Source organism: Pungitius pungitius, chromosome 11, assembly GCF_949316345.1.
Source record: "Pungitius pungitius chromosome 11, fPunPun2.1, whole genome shotgun sequence".
NCBI lineage: Eukaryota > Metazoa > Chordata > Actinopteri > Perciformes > Gasterosteidae > Pungitius > Pungitius pungitius.
The window spans coordinates 5356801-5373025 of record NC_084910.1 but is presented as its reverse complement, the minus strand read 5'-3'; the positions used below and the strand labels follow the sequence as shown (position 1 = coordinate 5373025).

The 16225-nt window shown below is 43.2% G+C and overlaps 1 protein-coding gene across 2 annotated transcripts in view; it reads right to left on the bottom strand.

Annotated features, from left to right (window-relative positions):
• Positions 1 to 2878: 2878 nt before the first annotated feature.
• The window catches only part of dyrk1b (dual-specificity tyrosine-(Y)-phosphorylation regulated kinase 1B), a 33001-nt gene continuing 19654 nt past the window's right edge, over positions 2879 to 16225 (bottom strand). For both annotated transcript variants that reach the window (XM_037454193.2, XM_037454192.2), the window contains exons 2-13: positions 11500 to 11663; positions 10035 to 10154; positions 9654 to 9842; positions 9309 to 9456; positions 8483 to 8632; positions 7578 to 7714; positions 7035 to 7181; positions 6806 to 6946; positions 5757 to 5877; positions 5350 to 5532; positions 4932 to 5035; positions 2879 to 4773 (exon numbers count right to left, since the gene is read on the bottom strand). In XM_037454193.2, coding sequence (XP_037310090.1) covers positions 4258 to 4773; positions 4932 to 5035; positions 5350 to 5532; positions 5757 to 5877; positions 6806 to 6946; positions 7035 to 7181; positions 7578 to 7714; positions 8483 to 8632; positions 9309 to 9456; positions 9654 to 9842; positions 10035 to 10154; positions 11500 to 11568 — 2025 coding nt within the window. In that variant the 5' untranslated portion in view covers positions 11569 to 11663 and the 3' untranslated portion in view covers positions 2879 to 4257. The remainder of the gene's footprint in view (positions 4774 to 4931; positions 5036 to 5349; positions 5533 to 5756; positions 5878 to 6805; positions 6947 to 7034; positions 7182 to 7577; positions 7715 to 8482; positions 8633 to 9308; positions 9457 to 9653; positions 9843 to 10034; positions 10155 to 11499; positions 11664 to 16225) is intronic.

Genomic DNA, 16225 nt, shown 5'->3' with positions numbered 1-16225 from the left:
TAAATTTTACATTGGAAAGTCTGGATATTCTCTGGTCTGTGTGAATGAATTCTTTATTAATACATTAGTAAGTAATTACACAATTGAAATTACATTTTTCCTTAAATACATTTTTCCTGCAGTAATTGTTGTGTGTTTAAAGTTATTATTTATAGGGTTCATATAATAGTTTCACAAAGGTATGAAAGTCCCAACAGTGATGTGAAAGTTGTCACCAAATTGTTAGCCACACCTTGTTGTGAGCAGTTCAATGTTGGAATGAAGATAGCAAGTAAATTGTTTCTCCATGAAAATGCTAACAAGGAAACCTTTTAAGAACAAAATCATCAGGTAATACAGTATGTGATGGTACGCCGGCAGAGTTAAGGTCATAATATTGATACAAATCCAAGGTGGTGCTATTACATTTTGTCATCATTTTCTTTGACACCTTTTTTTTACATGCTATTCTATGACTATTTTAGTTATATTGTAGTTAGACTTGGCAACATAAGTTAGGACTTTTTATCGATACTATACTTTGGCATAAGGCACCTATTTTAGGACATTGACTTTTTCCTCCTGTAGCGGACTTTTTAATGACATTTTGTTACATCCTTTAGCATGACTTTTTGCAACATACGTTGTGGGTCAGCTGCCTGTTTCCCCATCCCGTGTGTTGGATTCTTCCTCGTGCCATGATTCCCGGCAGCATTTAGACGCTGGCTGTTCACCCTCCAGTGGCAGATCCTACTGACTCCTACGAGGCAACGTGGCTCGGCCTTCACCCCGAGAGATCTAGCGAACGCACATTAAGTTACTTGACGTGATCCTCTGTGTCCTGTGTGTATGTCCGTGTACTGGGTCACATACACAGTCAACAACATACTATTCTAAACATGCTTTGACTTGTCCATCACTTTTTCCCCTTTCCATACCACGACCTTCTTTTCTCTGAGTTTGACAAGCATCCTCTGGATACATCTTACATCTGGTCTTCTCAGCTCTTTCTGATGAGCTCCCCCAGGCTTCTGCAAATGCTCCGCCAGTTCTTCTGCAGAACTGAGACGAAAAAACAAACCCATTAAAGACAAACAACCATTCAAATAATGAAGTCAAGTTCCCAGATGTGAAGAGATGGCAGTGTTCTTCAGGTCCTCCTCCCCAATAACTGCAGTATTTTTCTCTCCTCACCAAAAAGGGGACGAATGAGCTTGGATTTAAGCCTCATGGACTCTGAAGTTCCGGACACCTGCAACAATGACTTGTGAATCCCAATGAATGACGTCTGAATAACAGAGAAGGCCTGTGTTGGTCTGTTTAACACTTGTCTGCTCCTCAGATGTCATCTATTCAGGCTGCGGACAAATAAAACCGTCCACCTTCACATGGAACACGAGTGGCAGTTTTCAGAAAAAACACATGACATGAGTGTAATACACATGTAGGAAATGTAGGGTTACTTAGTTAGAATTAGCACTGGGAGGTGAAGAGTTTGCCCTTTTATAACCAACAGGATGTGGACTCACCTTCCACACATTAGTCAGTTATAAATGTCTTTTTGATTTACTTTTTTCAACCAGGGCTGTAGTTTAAGGAAGGAAGGTTTTCCCTCAACCTTTGAAACTCCTTTTGTATTTGCCCCCACTTTCTCAACATCTAGTTCTGTACAGAAGCCTTCGCCAATTAATGCATGAACAATCAGCCCATGATCCTCTGTTAACGTACAGCAACGACCACGAAGAGACACCAACGCTGACAACAAGCGTGACGCAGGCAAACCAAAGAAACTAAACACGGGAAACAACCTCAAAGAGACTCAAAACAACTACAAAGACAGATATAAAAAAAGGAGAAGCAACCCGACATTCTAGTATGTTGTGGGCTTGTTTAAAGGGGTTGGAGAAAGCTGGAATTATCACTTTCATTATAATAGTGAAAGTATTTGTATGTTTTTGTTTCATAATAAACACACTGCTGAGTATGTGACACACGTTGCTTGTTTTCTAGTAAAGGACATCCTTTTTTCACATGCTAATCTCACTCCGTTCCGTCCGTTAGAAGCTCTGTTTGATGGAGATCTCTTGGAAACTTGGTCCCGGTCCGGATCCTGTAGTGATGAATTTACTTATGGAGGGAAATTAGAGCCCTTTGCATCTGCTTCCCGGTACCGGCCCCTGGTCTGCAGCAGGTTACCATGGCGATCTGGCCTGGTCCGCATGGCTATTGTATTGTAGTGTGGCATTGTTTTGATCACATAACACACAGAAACCAAAGCCTCTGACCTTCTTGTAGATGTGGAGCGTTTGGCATCGGCCATTTTAACATGCAACACTTGTATTTAGGTCAGTGGCTTCCTTCTGAAGACCTGCTCACAAAACATGTCTCGGCTAATGGTTTCATGAATAATGACGGCTCTGAGCAGACACCTCTCACTCTGAGACATGGTGCAAGCCGGCGGTTTGGAATCTGGAATCCGATTCCTTGTTGACGGCGGCGGGATGAACCCTGTGTTGGGGGCTTTTGGCTTGAAGCTGCAAAGTGAAATCTCTCGCATTGTCGCCCCCCCCCCTCCCCAAGCTAATAATACTTTCCAAAATAAAACCTGCAATCTGACAAATGCAAACAATAGATTAGTTATTACAGCTGTTGCAGAAATCCACCTTTTTTATATTTGACCACTATGACTAAGGTATAATTAAAAAAAGGTTAATGAATCAAATTCATTTTTAAAGCTCAGCTCATAATTTCTTCCTTGAACTGTGTGATCAGTTTCTTTTTTGCTTTATTTCAAAATACATTTTTTTAAATCCGTTTTTTGTCCATCAAACAACAGCCATGCTATTATTTTACTTGCGGTTCACATATTTACGGAATAAGGACCACGTTAGTTCCGGCCTTGGGTCCCGTAGGAGGTGCAAAGGAGCCCCCTCCTGACAAGACGAGAGGTCATGAGGTGTTGGATCACATCAGTAGGAAGAAAAGCGGAGATCCCATGTTTGTTTGACTTTGGTGTGCAAAAGTATACTCTTTATTCTTATTATATATCCAACTTTATTTTGCCCCAAACCCCTCCCCTCCACCCAGCCCCCACAACTGGTGGCATTCCCATGTCACCAGTTACTGTCACTGTTACAATAGCCAATCAGAGCTCACCTGCAGAAAGAAGGCAACCAAACAAAGAAGAGCAGAAAAAAGGGTTACTTTCAGTTTGTTTTTTCTTGTTAAATAGTAATAAATACATTGAGATGCAGTGGTTCTTACTTTATCCTTTTCTCTTAAGCAGAAGGGTTAAAAAGTTTTTTTTATTTTTTTTATTTCTGTTTCTATTTCTTTTTATTTCTTTATTGATCTGTGTTGGATCTTTAGCAGCAATCCGGACCAGTTGTCATGGTGATTAGCAGCACAGAGAGGAGGAGCTGTCTGGAGGAGAAACACAACAGGAGGAGGAGGAGGAGGAGAGGAAGAAGAGAGCAAGGGAAGGAAGAGGATGAGGAGGAGATCCCTATGAGCGCCAGGAAGGCATCAGTGTCCTGCCACCTTCTCTTCCCTCCACCTCCACCTCCCTCCCTCTGTACGGCGTCACGACGAGGTGGAGAGCGACGGAGGGAGGATGCGAAAACTCAAAGAAGAAGTGAGTTTAACACAGACAGGAGTCCTGAAGCACACACAGGTTGACGTTTTCTCCCTTTGAAACCAGCTTCTGTCTTCTTGATGCAGCACTAAATGTGTGTGTGTGTGTGTGTTAAGACTGCTCGTCTCTCTGGACTGTAAATATGAATTCACTAAAGTCAGAACTAACCAGCGTGACCGTGAACATGTGATCTTCCACTTGCAGCCTGAATATGAAGTAAAATTGAAAAGCATGGCTCCTCTCTGTTTCCTCCTCCTCCTCTCCAGGCTTAAACAACAACCAAGTAGAACACGCAACTCCTCAAACCCGAAAAAAATCAAATAATATTAAACAACAATAATAATAATATTAATAAAAACAAACTCGTCACAATCATTCCTTTCCAATTACAGTCGCAACAGAAGGACAACAAACTAAAACGGGATAAAAGGAAGAGTTTTTCCCAGCATCATCTTCCTCCTCCACCTCCTCCTCCTCCTCCTCCTCCTCTCTCCTCCTCCTCCTCCTCCTCCTCCTCTCATGCAGTACAAACTGTCTTCTTCAGCACAAAGTTCACCTCTTTGTCTCTGAACTCTGGCTGTATGTGTGTAGTTGTAGTAGTTGTAGTTAAAATTGTATGGCTTTAGGGCATGGTTCAGGTTTTATCAAGAGTTGGCTGGCCCCTCGTCTGAGTCCGGCCTCCCTCTGCCCCCCGCAGCGGGGTTATTGTTGTTGGAGGCAGGGTAGTAGTCCTCAGGGGGCGGGGCTTGTGGCCCTGGGGCGGTGGGGGCCGTCCGAGTCCGGAAGGCAGACAGTCCAATTGGCAGAGCGAGGGGCAGGGAGGCCGAGCCGAACTGAGAGGCCTCCATGGAAGACACCGCCCCCAGGTGGTGCAGCCCTAGGGACACGCCCACATCCATGCTGTCACTCATCTGGGGCGAGGAGCCCTGCTGCCCCCCCCCTCCGCCGATGCCCGTCTGTCCGCTCTGCCGCAGGCCGCGCCCGCCGTTCCCGTGGTGGGAGTAGGTCGGGTGTGGGTGGTGGGGCGGGTCCAGGAAGTGGCGCTGGTGCTGTTGGGAGGCAGCCGGCTTGTGGAGCAGCAACTGGGTGTATGCTGGGTCCTGACCCCCACCTCCACCATCACTGCCTGGCCACATCCTCATCTGCTGCTGGGAGGGAGCCTGGTGGGGTGGGAGAGGGGGGAGGGGGGACACACAGAGGTGAGATGCCTTCACAGCGACAGACGTGCTCTGAAGAGGAAACACAGCACGTCTCTGTTGTCAGGAGAGAATGTGGACCCTACTCATTTCTCATTATACAGCCCCCACGTTGTGCGTACCTGAGGGCTGGTCATCTCATAGTCCGAATGTGTAACAGCAGAGTTGTAGTAGCGGTTACTGTAGCGGTAGTTGCGGTTGTCATTGGAAGAACCACTGGAGCCACCTGGAAACACAACAGAGCGGCATCACACCCACGCTGCTGATGGCTTTTTGTGGCTTTGAAATGTGCCTCACAGTCTGATCAAGAGGGACAAGGACGGACTCATAAATCCGTGAAACGGTTATTATTCAACCAATCACACGATAATGCTTCAATAAAACATCAAAGTAACATTTTCAGAAGTTGCAAATCAATTCACAACTTGCTTCTTCTGTGAATCACTTTCTTTTGTCTCCCCCCCCCCCCTAACGTGGTTTACACAATGTAGTCCAAGCACCATCTCCCCCCTCTGAGATGTAGAGAGTCATTTCCTTTACCAGAGCTAGAAACGGAGCTAGTAGTGGAGGTTGAATGGGAGTGGTCCATGGCAGGAGAGGTGGATGTAGATGAACTGGTGTTGGTTCCTTCATCTGTCGTCTTCTTGAAGAAATTGTGCTGCAGGGCGTAGAATGGCGTGATGCGGCTTTTCGGGTCGTAGTCCAGCATGCGCAGGATCAGGTCTGCAAGAGGACAAACAACAGCGGTTCTGTTTTAACTCTTTGCAGGATGAATAAGCTAGCTATCAATAACATGTCGGCATGCTCAATAAACCATCGCCATTACATTTATATGGAATTCATCACTGCCATATTGGATGTTTTTAAAAATATGATAGAAAGACATTTTGTAAAATATAAGTCTGAACTCAACAGGCCTATCAGATGAATCCAAAGTGTTGGTTTACCTTTGAACTTCAGGTAGTCACAGGGAGCGTGTCCTGGCTCCCCTGCCCTTCGACCTCCTGGGCCCCCAGTCTCTACACCCAAAATCTCATGAAGACGCCGAGTGGCTGGGGGCTTATACTCCTGGAACACACACAAACACACATATTTAAACAGAGAAATACGAATCAGCTCTACCCCACGTACACAAGCAGGTAGCTTAAAACATACCGATATTTGCATTTACAAAACATTGCATAATGTTTCTAACATTACGTGTATATATTTGCTTTTAACTTTAGCTGAGATCTGGTGAATAAAAATCCACAACCACCACTGTCCTAATCATCCAAAGACTTGTCTGAGGATGTTCTCATTATTTCCCTTCAGAAAAAAGTAGTTCCTGACAAAAAATTCAGTCCACAATCTAACATATTAAAAGGACAACATCCGAATGTGCTTCCCAGTGACTTTATTCACCTGCTGCCACCTATTGGTTAAGGTGGGACAATACAGGCAAGCTAAAGGCTTTTCATGCACTGGATCATTTAGGGATTTCAGACCATTTCCTCTTTGAGATTTGTGGAAAAGAAACCATTCAAAATAAACATTTAGGTGTTTTGCCCCAGTGGCATATTTAAAACATTAAATCTAAGAAAAGCTGTAATTCAAATAAAAATAATACACTGTTGAATGCAAGTTATCTGGGGAGGTTTTATAGAGATAGTTATACACCCCAGTCCCCTGTATATCATTTCTCTAAAATATCTTCTTCTTAAACAGATTGATAAATCTCTTGATTCTACCAAGTGTTCCAGATACATTGCCAACTATATTCTGAAGGTTTTATAGAATTCAGACATCCTCCATAGTCATGTTTATGGAAAAGTTTATTACAAAAAAGGAAAGAAAAAAGAGACTGACTTAACCTGACTTAAATATATAAAAAAAATAAAACAAGAATTGTAAAACCTATGTTCTCTAACTGGAAAGGTTTGTAAACTAGCACATATTTAATAAGATCCCCCCCCATTGTGTCACAAGGCTGAAACGGGGAAGCTGTCCCAAATACCTTCTTGATGTCCTTGTTCTTCTTCACTGTCCACAGGCCGTCTGACAGCTTGTCAAAGTACTTCCTGGCTTTAGGAGCTGCATCCAGCATGTGGCTGGGTGGGACCCCCAGAACCTCCACAATCTTATTCATCTGATCAACCTAAACCAACACACACACACTCATAGGTAGCTGAATCAAACATGAATGTGGATGAGATGGCGCAGAGTCATCGGCCAGCTGCTTTTACCTCGTTGGAGCCGCTGAAGAGAGGCTCTCCTGTGTGCATCTCCACCAGGATGCATCCCAGAGACCACATGTCGATGGCCAGGTCATACGGCATTCCCAACAGGACCTCAGGGGAGCGGTAGAACCTGCTCTGGATGTACTGGTAGATCTGAGAGGGCGACAGGACATTCTGTTCAGTCTCCAACAACCTCTGCTGTCATTGTCGGCGACCCGGGAACACACTTTGTTTAAAGTACAATGACATTCTCCTCACAGAGCGTTCAGGGAATGTGCCCTTCATACAAATGGTTAACTCAAACTAAGACTTAATGCAGAACGTATTACGTTGAGTCTAAAAAGATCAAAAGACGTTATATAAAATCCCCAATTACCGCCTTAACTGGAACACGTGAGAATAATTTCTCCAGCGCTCATTCATTTGGTTTTCAAACCCTAATGATCAGTGTCACAGGCGGAGGCATCTATCATGAATCATTTTACTGAAACCGTCCTATTAGAGAGGTTTGTGTGTGAGCGTTTTAATGCGTGTGTGGATGCGGCTCACCCTTTGTCCCAGCTGGCAGGAGGACCCAAAGTCCACAATCTTGATGGCCGATCTTTTGGGGTTACACAGCAGGATGTTCTCTGGTTTCAGGTCGCAGTGGATGATTGACAGCTCTGGAGTAGCCAGGAATAGTAACGCTGTGGACAAGAAGAGACATTGGCCTTAATAGGGCTGCTCATGATCATAATCATCTGTTTTTGGTCATGACATCGGGATTAACTAATGCATTAACTTTGGAAACATCATGCAATTATTAAAATGTTGCATTATCTTTTTAAAGTATTGATTTCATTAAACTTTAAATATAATTTAATTGAAAAATGTATATAAAAATTCAATTAATAAACTAAACTATATTTATGTAATTACACAAAATAATATGTACTATTATGAATACATTTTTTTATCAATTTGTTTTTGCACACATTAGTGCACATTAAGAATCTTTTGAAACATGAATATTTAAAAAAAGACAAGAAACATTAAGAAATATGAATTAAATCAAATGTGTTGCTGCTACAAAATACATAAGACATAATAAATTATATTTAACATATTCCAGTCAGAGGAAAATGAAATCTGTCAGTCAATAGTCTTTTTTTATATATATATATTGTTTTCGCATGATTTGTTTTGTATGTTTAGGAACCTATTTTAAGAGGATCTATACATATCACATGCTTCTTGTTGTTATAGCAGCTACAGGCTGCATTTGTTGCTTAAATACATCCCTCAAAATAAAAAAGTCAATCAAAAGGCCTTTCTCATACTGAAGGCAATGTTGTTCCTCCCTGATTTGCAGATGATTTTAAACTGCATTCCTCCTCTTTTCTATTCGTCCACTAGGAGGCAGACCACGACAAGCTACACTGAAAGAGACCTGCTTGGTGTTTCCGTGGGCCCACCTGTACAGAGCTGCTGTGCAAACTTCCTGGTGAGGTTGAGGGAGACTCCTCTGAAGTTGGTGTTCCTCAGCAGATCGTACAGGTTGTAGCTCAACAACTCAAACACCAAACAGAGATGGTTCCTAAACATAAAGTGACGCTTCAGGTGGACTGCACGGACACAGGTGGACAGACAGACAGACAGACAGACACACACACACACACACAAAGGGAGAAAAGGAAATAGGTTAAGAGATACACAGGGAAAAGAATGTGGTCAGGCAGGACTACTTGACAACATTAAAATCATTTCCTGTCAATTGCTCTTTAAAAATTCCCCACTTACGAGTCTTGGCTTTCAGAACTAAGTGCCATTTATGTTCCCAAATATTAGAGCAGAGAGGTCATCATCATGGTTTATGTTGTCCCAATACAGCGGCTGAATTTGATGTGACTAGCTTTTTCTTTTGCAGCATGTGAGCAAAGTATGTTAATGACAACAGAACCATCTCCTGTGACTTTACCTTGCCTTTGTGTACTATTTTTAACTTAACTATGTAAAGCCCTGGTGGAGTAATGTCCTCCTGAGCAGAGGATGAAGTCACTTTGTGTGCGTGTTGTCAGCTTTGTCCACATCCATGTTAGTGCATGCGAGTCCCGCCTTCCGGCTGACACTGCACAGCGCTCATGGCCGCCATGTTGAGAGCCGTGTGAGTCAATGTCTCATTCACAACTTTGAAGACAAGAAGTGGCATAAGCTGAGCGTAGCCTTGACAGCCGACCCCTATACTCTCACACCCCACTGTAATGTATGCGTGTGTGTAAGTGTGTGTAAGGGTATTCTTACCTATGTAATATTTCATCTCAGTATCATGCTTGTTCATGAGCTCCAGCAGGCGTAGTTCAATCTGTGCCTGGTTTAGAAATGCCTTCTTGTTCTTAATGATCTTAATGGCGACCCATTCCTGCTCATGGTGGTCGTAGGCCTTCACCACCTGCAGACAAACATTAACAACCGTGTCATCTCTTGTGATGATAACAACAACACTAGCTCCAGGATTACTTATGGGGACAAACGCATATGTCCCAGGCTGTCAGAACGCTGGTTTGGCTTTGTTATATATTATACATAATAATAATAATGCAAGAAGATTTCATGAACTAGCACTGAATGTGTGTTTGGTTTTCATACCTGTCCGAAGGAGCCCTTCCCAATCAGTGAGTCTATCTCATAGCGGTCCAGCCACTTTTCTCCGTTTTTGACAATGTAGTCGTAGTTGTCGTCGTCATAGCCGTCGTTGTAGACTTTCCTCTCCTTCTTGGTGCTGCTGTCCTCTGGAGGGACCTGCTGGGCCCGCCGCTTCTTCTTAGTATAGTACACCTGTGGATCAGAGAAACATTCAAAACCTGTTCCCGGCTCTGCTAAGCCAGGCGGGTTGACATCCCTTTCATGTGAAGACGGACCTGTAATTTTCATCCAATCATAAAGGCAACGTGTGTACCAACATAAATATATAAATAAATACACACACAAGTGTGTGTGTGTGTGTGTGTGGTACAGCATGCGGCATACCTCATTGATGTGCTTGTAAGTTTTGATGAGGTCAACAGAGAGTTTCCTCAGTGGGGCGCTGGCAGGGTCTCTGAAACTAGGGGGGATCCTCCGCTGGAGTATGGTCATATCAGACAGCACCTGCAGAGAGCGACCGCACGTCACACACATGTCTCAAGCACACAAGGATCTATAAAACCTTTCGGGGACTTCAGGTCATTGCCAACACATTTGTTAATGACCGGAAACATTGTGCATCAACTTCAGATCTCTCATCCTGCAGTTCCCTTTTCTACCACCAGAGTCAGTCAATAGTCAGTCCATCCTCTAGCACCTAAAACATGTCTGTACCTAGGTCCATCGACTAAAACAGTCATCTGATGTCACAGGAAACTGTGAATCTGTTAGTTGATTGGTTGGTTTGATTGTGTGACTTTGGCTGGTTGGGATTAAGCAAAGTCACACTGCACAAAAACCACCACACAAAGCGGCGGCGGACAAGAAACCCTGGTCTTCGCTGTGGCTAAATTGCAGTTTTTGTCAATAGGGTCTTGAGGTGTTGACGAAAGCCAAGGGAACTGCCATGTTGATAAACGGAGCGCGTACTTAAACTGATAGTGATATATTATCGCTTGATTGTCTTTGCGAGGGTGGAAAGGTTGAAAACCAGGCCTTGTACCCCCTGGATCGGAGTGTTCAACACTATTTTTTCTTTGATATCAGAAAGGAGCACTGACATTAGTGAAAACGCCTCGACTGGCGCTCCGGTTTAAAGCATTTGTTAGAATAGTAATCAAATAGCAAATGTCCTCACTGTAGAGCGATGTTGACATGGCGACCGCTCGCTCTCTAAAAGCACCTCGAGTGTTCCCTGAGGAGAGGGGCAAGGTGGAGCATTGGCGTGCTGATGCTTTAACATTTGAAAGGAAACGCCGCTTTCTATGAAGGACATAATGGCTATAAAAATATCATGCAGTTTGTTAACCCTGTTGTTCTCACACTTTTTCCGTAAGGGATCTCGTTTCTATAAGTGACCGATTTTATGGATATTTCATAAAATATTCAACTGATGAACTGTACACTTAAGCCCAATGGTGAACTCAATAACTGCAGGAGGTTTGTATCAAACTAGTAATATGGATCAATTTTGGAGTGAATGTTGAATCGCGTTTTTTTTTTAAATGTTTAATACAATTTTGTCTCGTGCTCTTTATAATCCTACATTTTTGTTTGTGGGTTTCTGAGAAACAAACAAGTACTCTATTCCTTTTCAATAACCTTATGTAATTATATTTTATGATCTAGAGAAGTCCTCAATGGCACTTCTCCATTTTTCCAGTCTCATTGTCGGTGGTTTTTACAGAAGACATTCTTTTAGCATATATAAAAAAAGTGAATTGACACACCTCTCTGGTGTTGCAGCACTGCTGCGACAATCAACAAGTGAAACAGGCAAACTATAAATCACTTCCTGTGTGTGTGTTACCTGCTGCTGCTCGGCCATGGAGTGGATGGAGCTGAAGGAGGGGTGTGTATGCGTGTGCTGGCTGGTCATGGCTGGCTCAGCGAGGGAGAAGCCCTGGGCAGTGGAGGAGGAGGAGGAGGAAGAGGAGGAGGAGGAGGTGGGCGGACATCCTGAGCTGCTTACACCTGGGGAGAGAGAAAGAGGGAGAGAGATGATGAGAGGGAAACCCCAACACTCTAATCCGTCCCTAGCCTCCATCGTTGGTCAAACATGGCAACGAAGGAATCCCAATTGATCCCAGATCCCAAATCCACAGCAGCACAGTCACCGATTGGTGGTTTCCATATTGCTATCAACCAACTATGTCTATGTGGAGAAGCAGTCTTTATTTACCAAGTGCTTAATTTACTTCTATTTCATCGATTAGCATCAGATTGCAGTGTTTTGTTTGGGTACAGGGGTAAAATTCTTATATTTTCCATTATTAAGCTTACATATAGATCTGCATTGTACATTAATCGGTTCACCTATAAAGTGACCATATTTTCAGTTTGGGAAACCCAAAGCTGATTTCTAGGTGTCAGCCTAGCACTACCACTTTTAAGCCTGAAAATGGACAGAATATTTTATATAAACCATTATATAAAATGATATAAGTAATCAACCTCAAACATGCCTTTGACATTTCCTTCACAATGACTATCTAATCCTGAGGAGGCCAATATTGATTTCAAAATAACTTTTTGTACACCACCAAGTCTGCGGCCTATTCACTTTTCCCAGTGTGTTTAAACAAACCCAAAACACAGCTGAGACGTAGCCAGATGAAGCCTGTGTGTTTAACATTTGAGCAGGAACAACAACACGGAGAACCGTTGTAAGAAGGCTTATAGTGCTTTGTCCAGACCAGTCCTCCTTTGTTTTGCAGTGTTGAATAGAGACGTATCTGCAGCCAACTTAGGTAATGAGTCTTTTTTTAAGGCGGTGGATGTCTGGGTGAGGGGAATTCTCAGGGGCCTTTTATAACGGTTTGATTTGCCTGAACAAAGCTGCGCCGTTACTTTTGCTGGCTCCACTGTCATTGTTGTCTGTGTATCGCTGTTCAGTAACAATGAGAAGGCATACAGGCCTGAATTAAGATGATGAGATTGCATTTCAATTAATCCTGCAGCCCTACTAGGTGGAAGGTAAATACAGATGAAAATTGTGTCAGTTGAAAGCTGTACAACCCACAAAGGCAACCACTCAGTCGGCTGGCTGCCAAAATTATGCTACAATGTGCAACCGGCACGCCACAGAAGACTTTTAATTTCTTCATGACATCATCAGTTGACAACAAAAAAGAAAAGGTAAAGAGAAACTGCACTAAAAGCATCAGTTGGTGATTCAGCAGCTCCTTCCACGACTTCTGCGTGTTGCAGTTCAGCGGCTCCATTGGCTGAGATGTGGACCACACACACCTCCAGAGCTACAGCTGGTGGTCGGCACGCCGCCATGACGGCGCTTGAGTTTCGCATCGGTGCGTCTCCTCCCGTAAAGCAAACGTTTCTGAATCTTTCTTCCCACTAGCAAGTCAGCAAATGCTAAGCTAACAGTTCCCACAAAGGCGTACCTGGCAGGAGAATGTAAAACCTTTCCCCCCCATTGGCTTTCTGTCTTTGAGCAAATTAATAAAGGTTTGTCGGGAGCGAGAAAGCCTCGCTCTTCTTCTACGGTCCTTAATGGATATCTGAGGGCTTCGTGACATGCCCTTTTGTTACATAATTCTGGTCAAATCATCTATAGTTAAGTCTAGCAAGCTAGGCTAGGCACCTAGAGAACAAAACCAGGCTTTACTGCATAATTAATTGATTTACAATGGACGGAGCGTGGCTCTTAGTATGCGACGGCCTCTCTCCCAATGGGCAACTAGTGGAGTTACTTTAGAGCGCGGCGCCCACGTCGGGTGGGAAATGTCAACCGCACAATGGAAGGCAAGTATGCATCAATGTGATTTTAGCCAGCTTTTTATGCAAAGAAGAGAAAAAAGTATTTGTTTGGATTTGTACCCAATATGTGAATATTCATGAAAATATCAACAGGAGCTGTAACTCACTCTTAAAAATGCCTGAATAGTTTAATAATAAAGTCTTCTTTCAGACATAGCGATCTTGCATTAGTGTGTGCTCTATAATATATACAACTATGTTCATTTGGGGAAGAACTGATCTCATCATTTGTATTTGCTAAATAACGTACCAAAACATCTAAAACAAATATGTTATATTAGAAAAGAGTTGTACTGAGCTGAACACAGCCAGACTTTTAGAAATGCTGCTGTTTCTATATTCACTCGCATGTCCACTAGGACTGCATCATAATGGCCAAAATGATACTCACAATTGTATTGATCCATTATATTTAATTGCTATCATAACATTTATTTTTGGGAAACAATATTTTGATGCACATTTAGATGAACAGAGGTTTCACTTTCATGTTGTGCTACATTTTTGCTAACATGCAAAGCTTTGCATCAAATAAAGACATAAAATACATTTCTTCTTCACTTGAATTTAGATCCTGTGAATTTTTCCAAACAAATTAGCAGTATGTTACTCTTCTGCTCTGAACAGCCTCCAGATATTCAGGAACACCTTTCACACGCTGGTGCTGTTTGGTGCACTTGCAGCAGCATGACGGCTTACAAAAAGAGGGAGGTTGAACATCTTGAACGCCCCCTGGTGGCTGGCTGTTGGTTCAGGAAGCATTTTAAACATCAATATTGCAGTTGATCCTGTTCCATAGTTTGTGGGGGGGGGGAAGAAACGTGATTTGAATTCATATTTGATTAATTGTGCAAATCTTATGAGAAGTGTTGACCCAATCAGTTCATCCCAGACACAATGGTTGATAATACTGCACATCAGAGGGGGGAAAGCAGGCTGGAATGGCTCCCTGGGAATTTGATGGCTATGGATTTACATAAACAGGGAAAACCCTGTTTGTAATGCTGAGCTACCACTGCTCTCTGTAAGCACTCACAGCTAAAGATATTTCAGGCCCGCAAAATTAGGTCTGTTTTTCGGGACAGACATTTTCTGTGAAGGTGTAAGAATAGCCTAACTTCAGTAATTATAGGTTCCTTGCCATTATCATCTTCCTTACACGGTGTAGAGATTTTCTATTCAGCGCTCAAAATCTTCTTCCAAATGGCTCTTTGTTTCTAATAGATTTCTGTGGATAGACGAGGACCTATTTGTGAAATACATTTTTCTTTTTAAACTCTTTGAACCTGTGATGTTGAACTGTGTGTGTGCCGTACTTGGGCTCGGCTCTGCGATAAGGTGGGGAAAGTAATCCAATCACCGTCACTGGGACTGTTGTGGCGCTCCAGGTCCTGGCCTGCTTACAGATATGACACTGCTACAGCGAGGGAGAGAATATCTGCCTAGTGCTGAGAAATCCGCACCGTCTCTTTAAGAGACTGAGAGGCACTCACAGCACTTCCTCAATCTGGCATCCCCCTTCTTGAGCTGCCATTGGCTGGGGCCCCCTCTTTCTCTGTCAGCTGATTCGCTGTTGGTATCTAAGGGCTGGCTGGCCAGCGCTCTATAAATAAACCCAGTGCTGTCTCAGCAACCAACCTACAATACTCATTAGCTACTTCTCTCTCCTCTTCCGCCTCTCTCCTGCTAAGCAAGTAGCTTCCAATAGCAGGCCAGGCTCTCAGCGGCAGCAGTCTGACATACTCTCCCCTAGCAACCCAACCCACCCTACCAGCCGCTCTCTCCTCCCCCTTTCCTACATCATCCTTCCTGCTCACTCAAACCTTCTCTACCTTTGAATAGGATTTCTCTCCTCCATTTACCCGCCCGTCATCTCTCACTCCCATCTTCCAACCCTTTTCGGCTTCAATCAGGTGCCACATTTTCATTGTTTTACTGCAGACTGCAGATTGTGTTGATGCACAGTCACCTAACAATATGTATGGCACCTGCTAGGAGTCACTCCAAGCAGAAAGGCAACAATGTACATTAAAACCAGAGGAGTCCTGGTTAACCCCAAGTTGTTGGATGAGACGAAACAATACTGGGCCAATTGTTGTTGGCTTAAGGAGGGGTCTCGTTGCCACTAGTGTGTACACACAAATCTATTTCTGCACCACTTTAGTCAACACCACTCAAGCCACAGACAAGTGTCAGTATTTTGCAGAATGGTTGAACACAGATCCAACAACTGACAGAATATTATAGCTGGATACAGTTCAACTCAGATGTTGCTGTTCCTGCAGAAATCGAAGCATTTCGCAAATCGTGATCGCAACTCAGCAAAGAAGGCAGCATTGATTGGACTGAGGGTTCTTTGTTTCTGGTCTAAAAACTTTGCTATTGGTTTATGCCATTTAAGCTCAGCATGTATTGAAAAAAAACTTGATTCACATATAGTGACCTATATCTGTGACTATCAATATCAAAAGCCACCTAAACCATTAAACTAAATGGAGTACTTTCCGTCTCTAGTGAGCGTGTTTAAATGTACACACGTATCATGGCTGGGATCAGGTTTTAGGAGTATCCCGGGTTATGTGTTAACGCTGACTTGATATCGGGAAAATGGATTTGTTAGCTGGAGTAAACCAAAAGAAAATTGCATTACAATGTCTTTTTGAGTCTTGTATACAGAGAAAGAATTATCCATACCGAATAAGATGAAAACCAGGAGCATAAATGTTGGAAACCTTAACATACATTTACAAAAGCTCAAT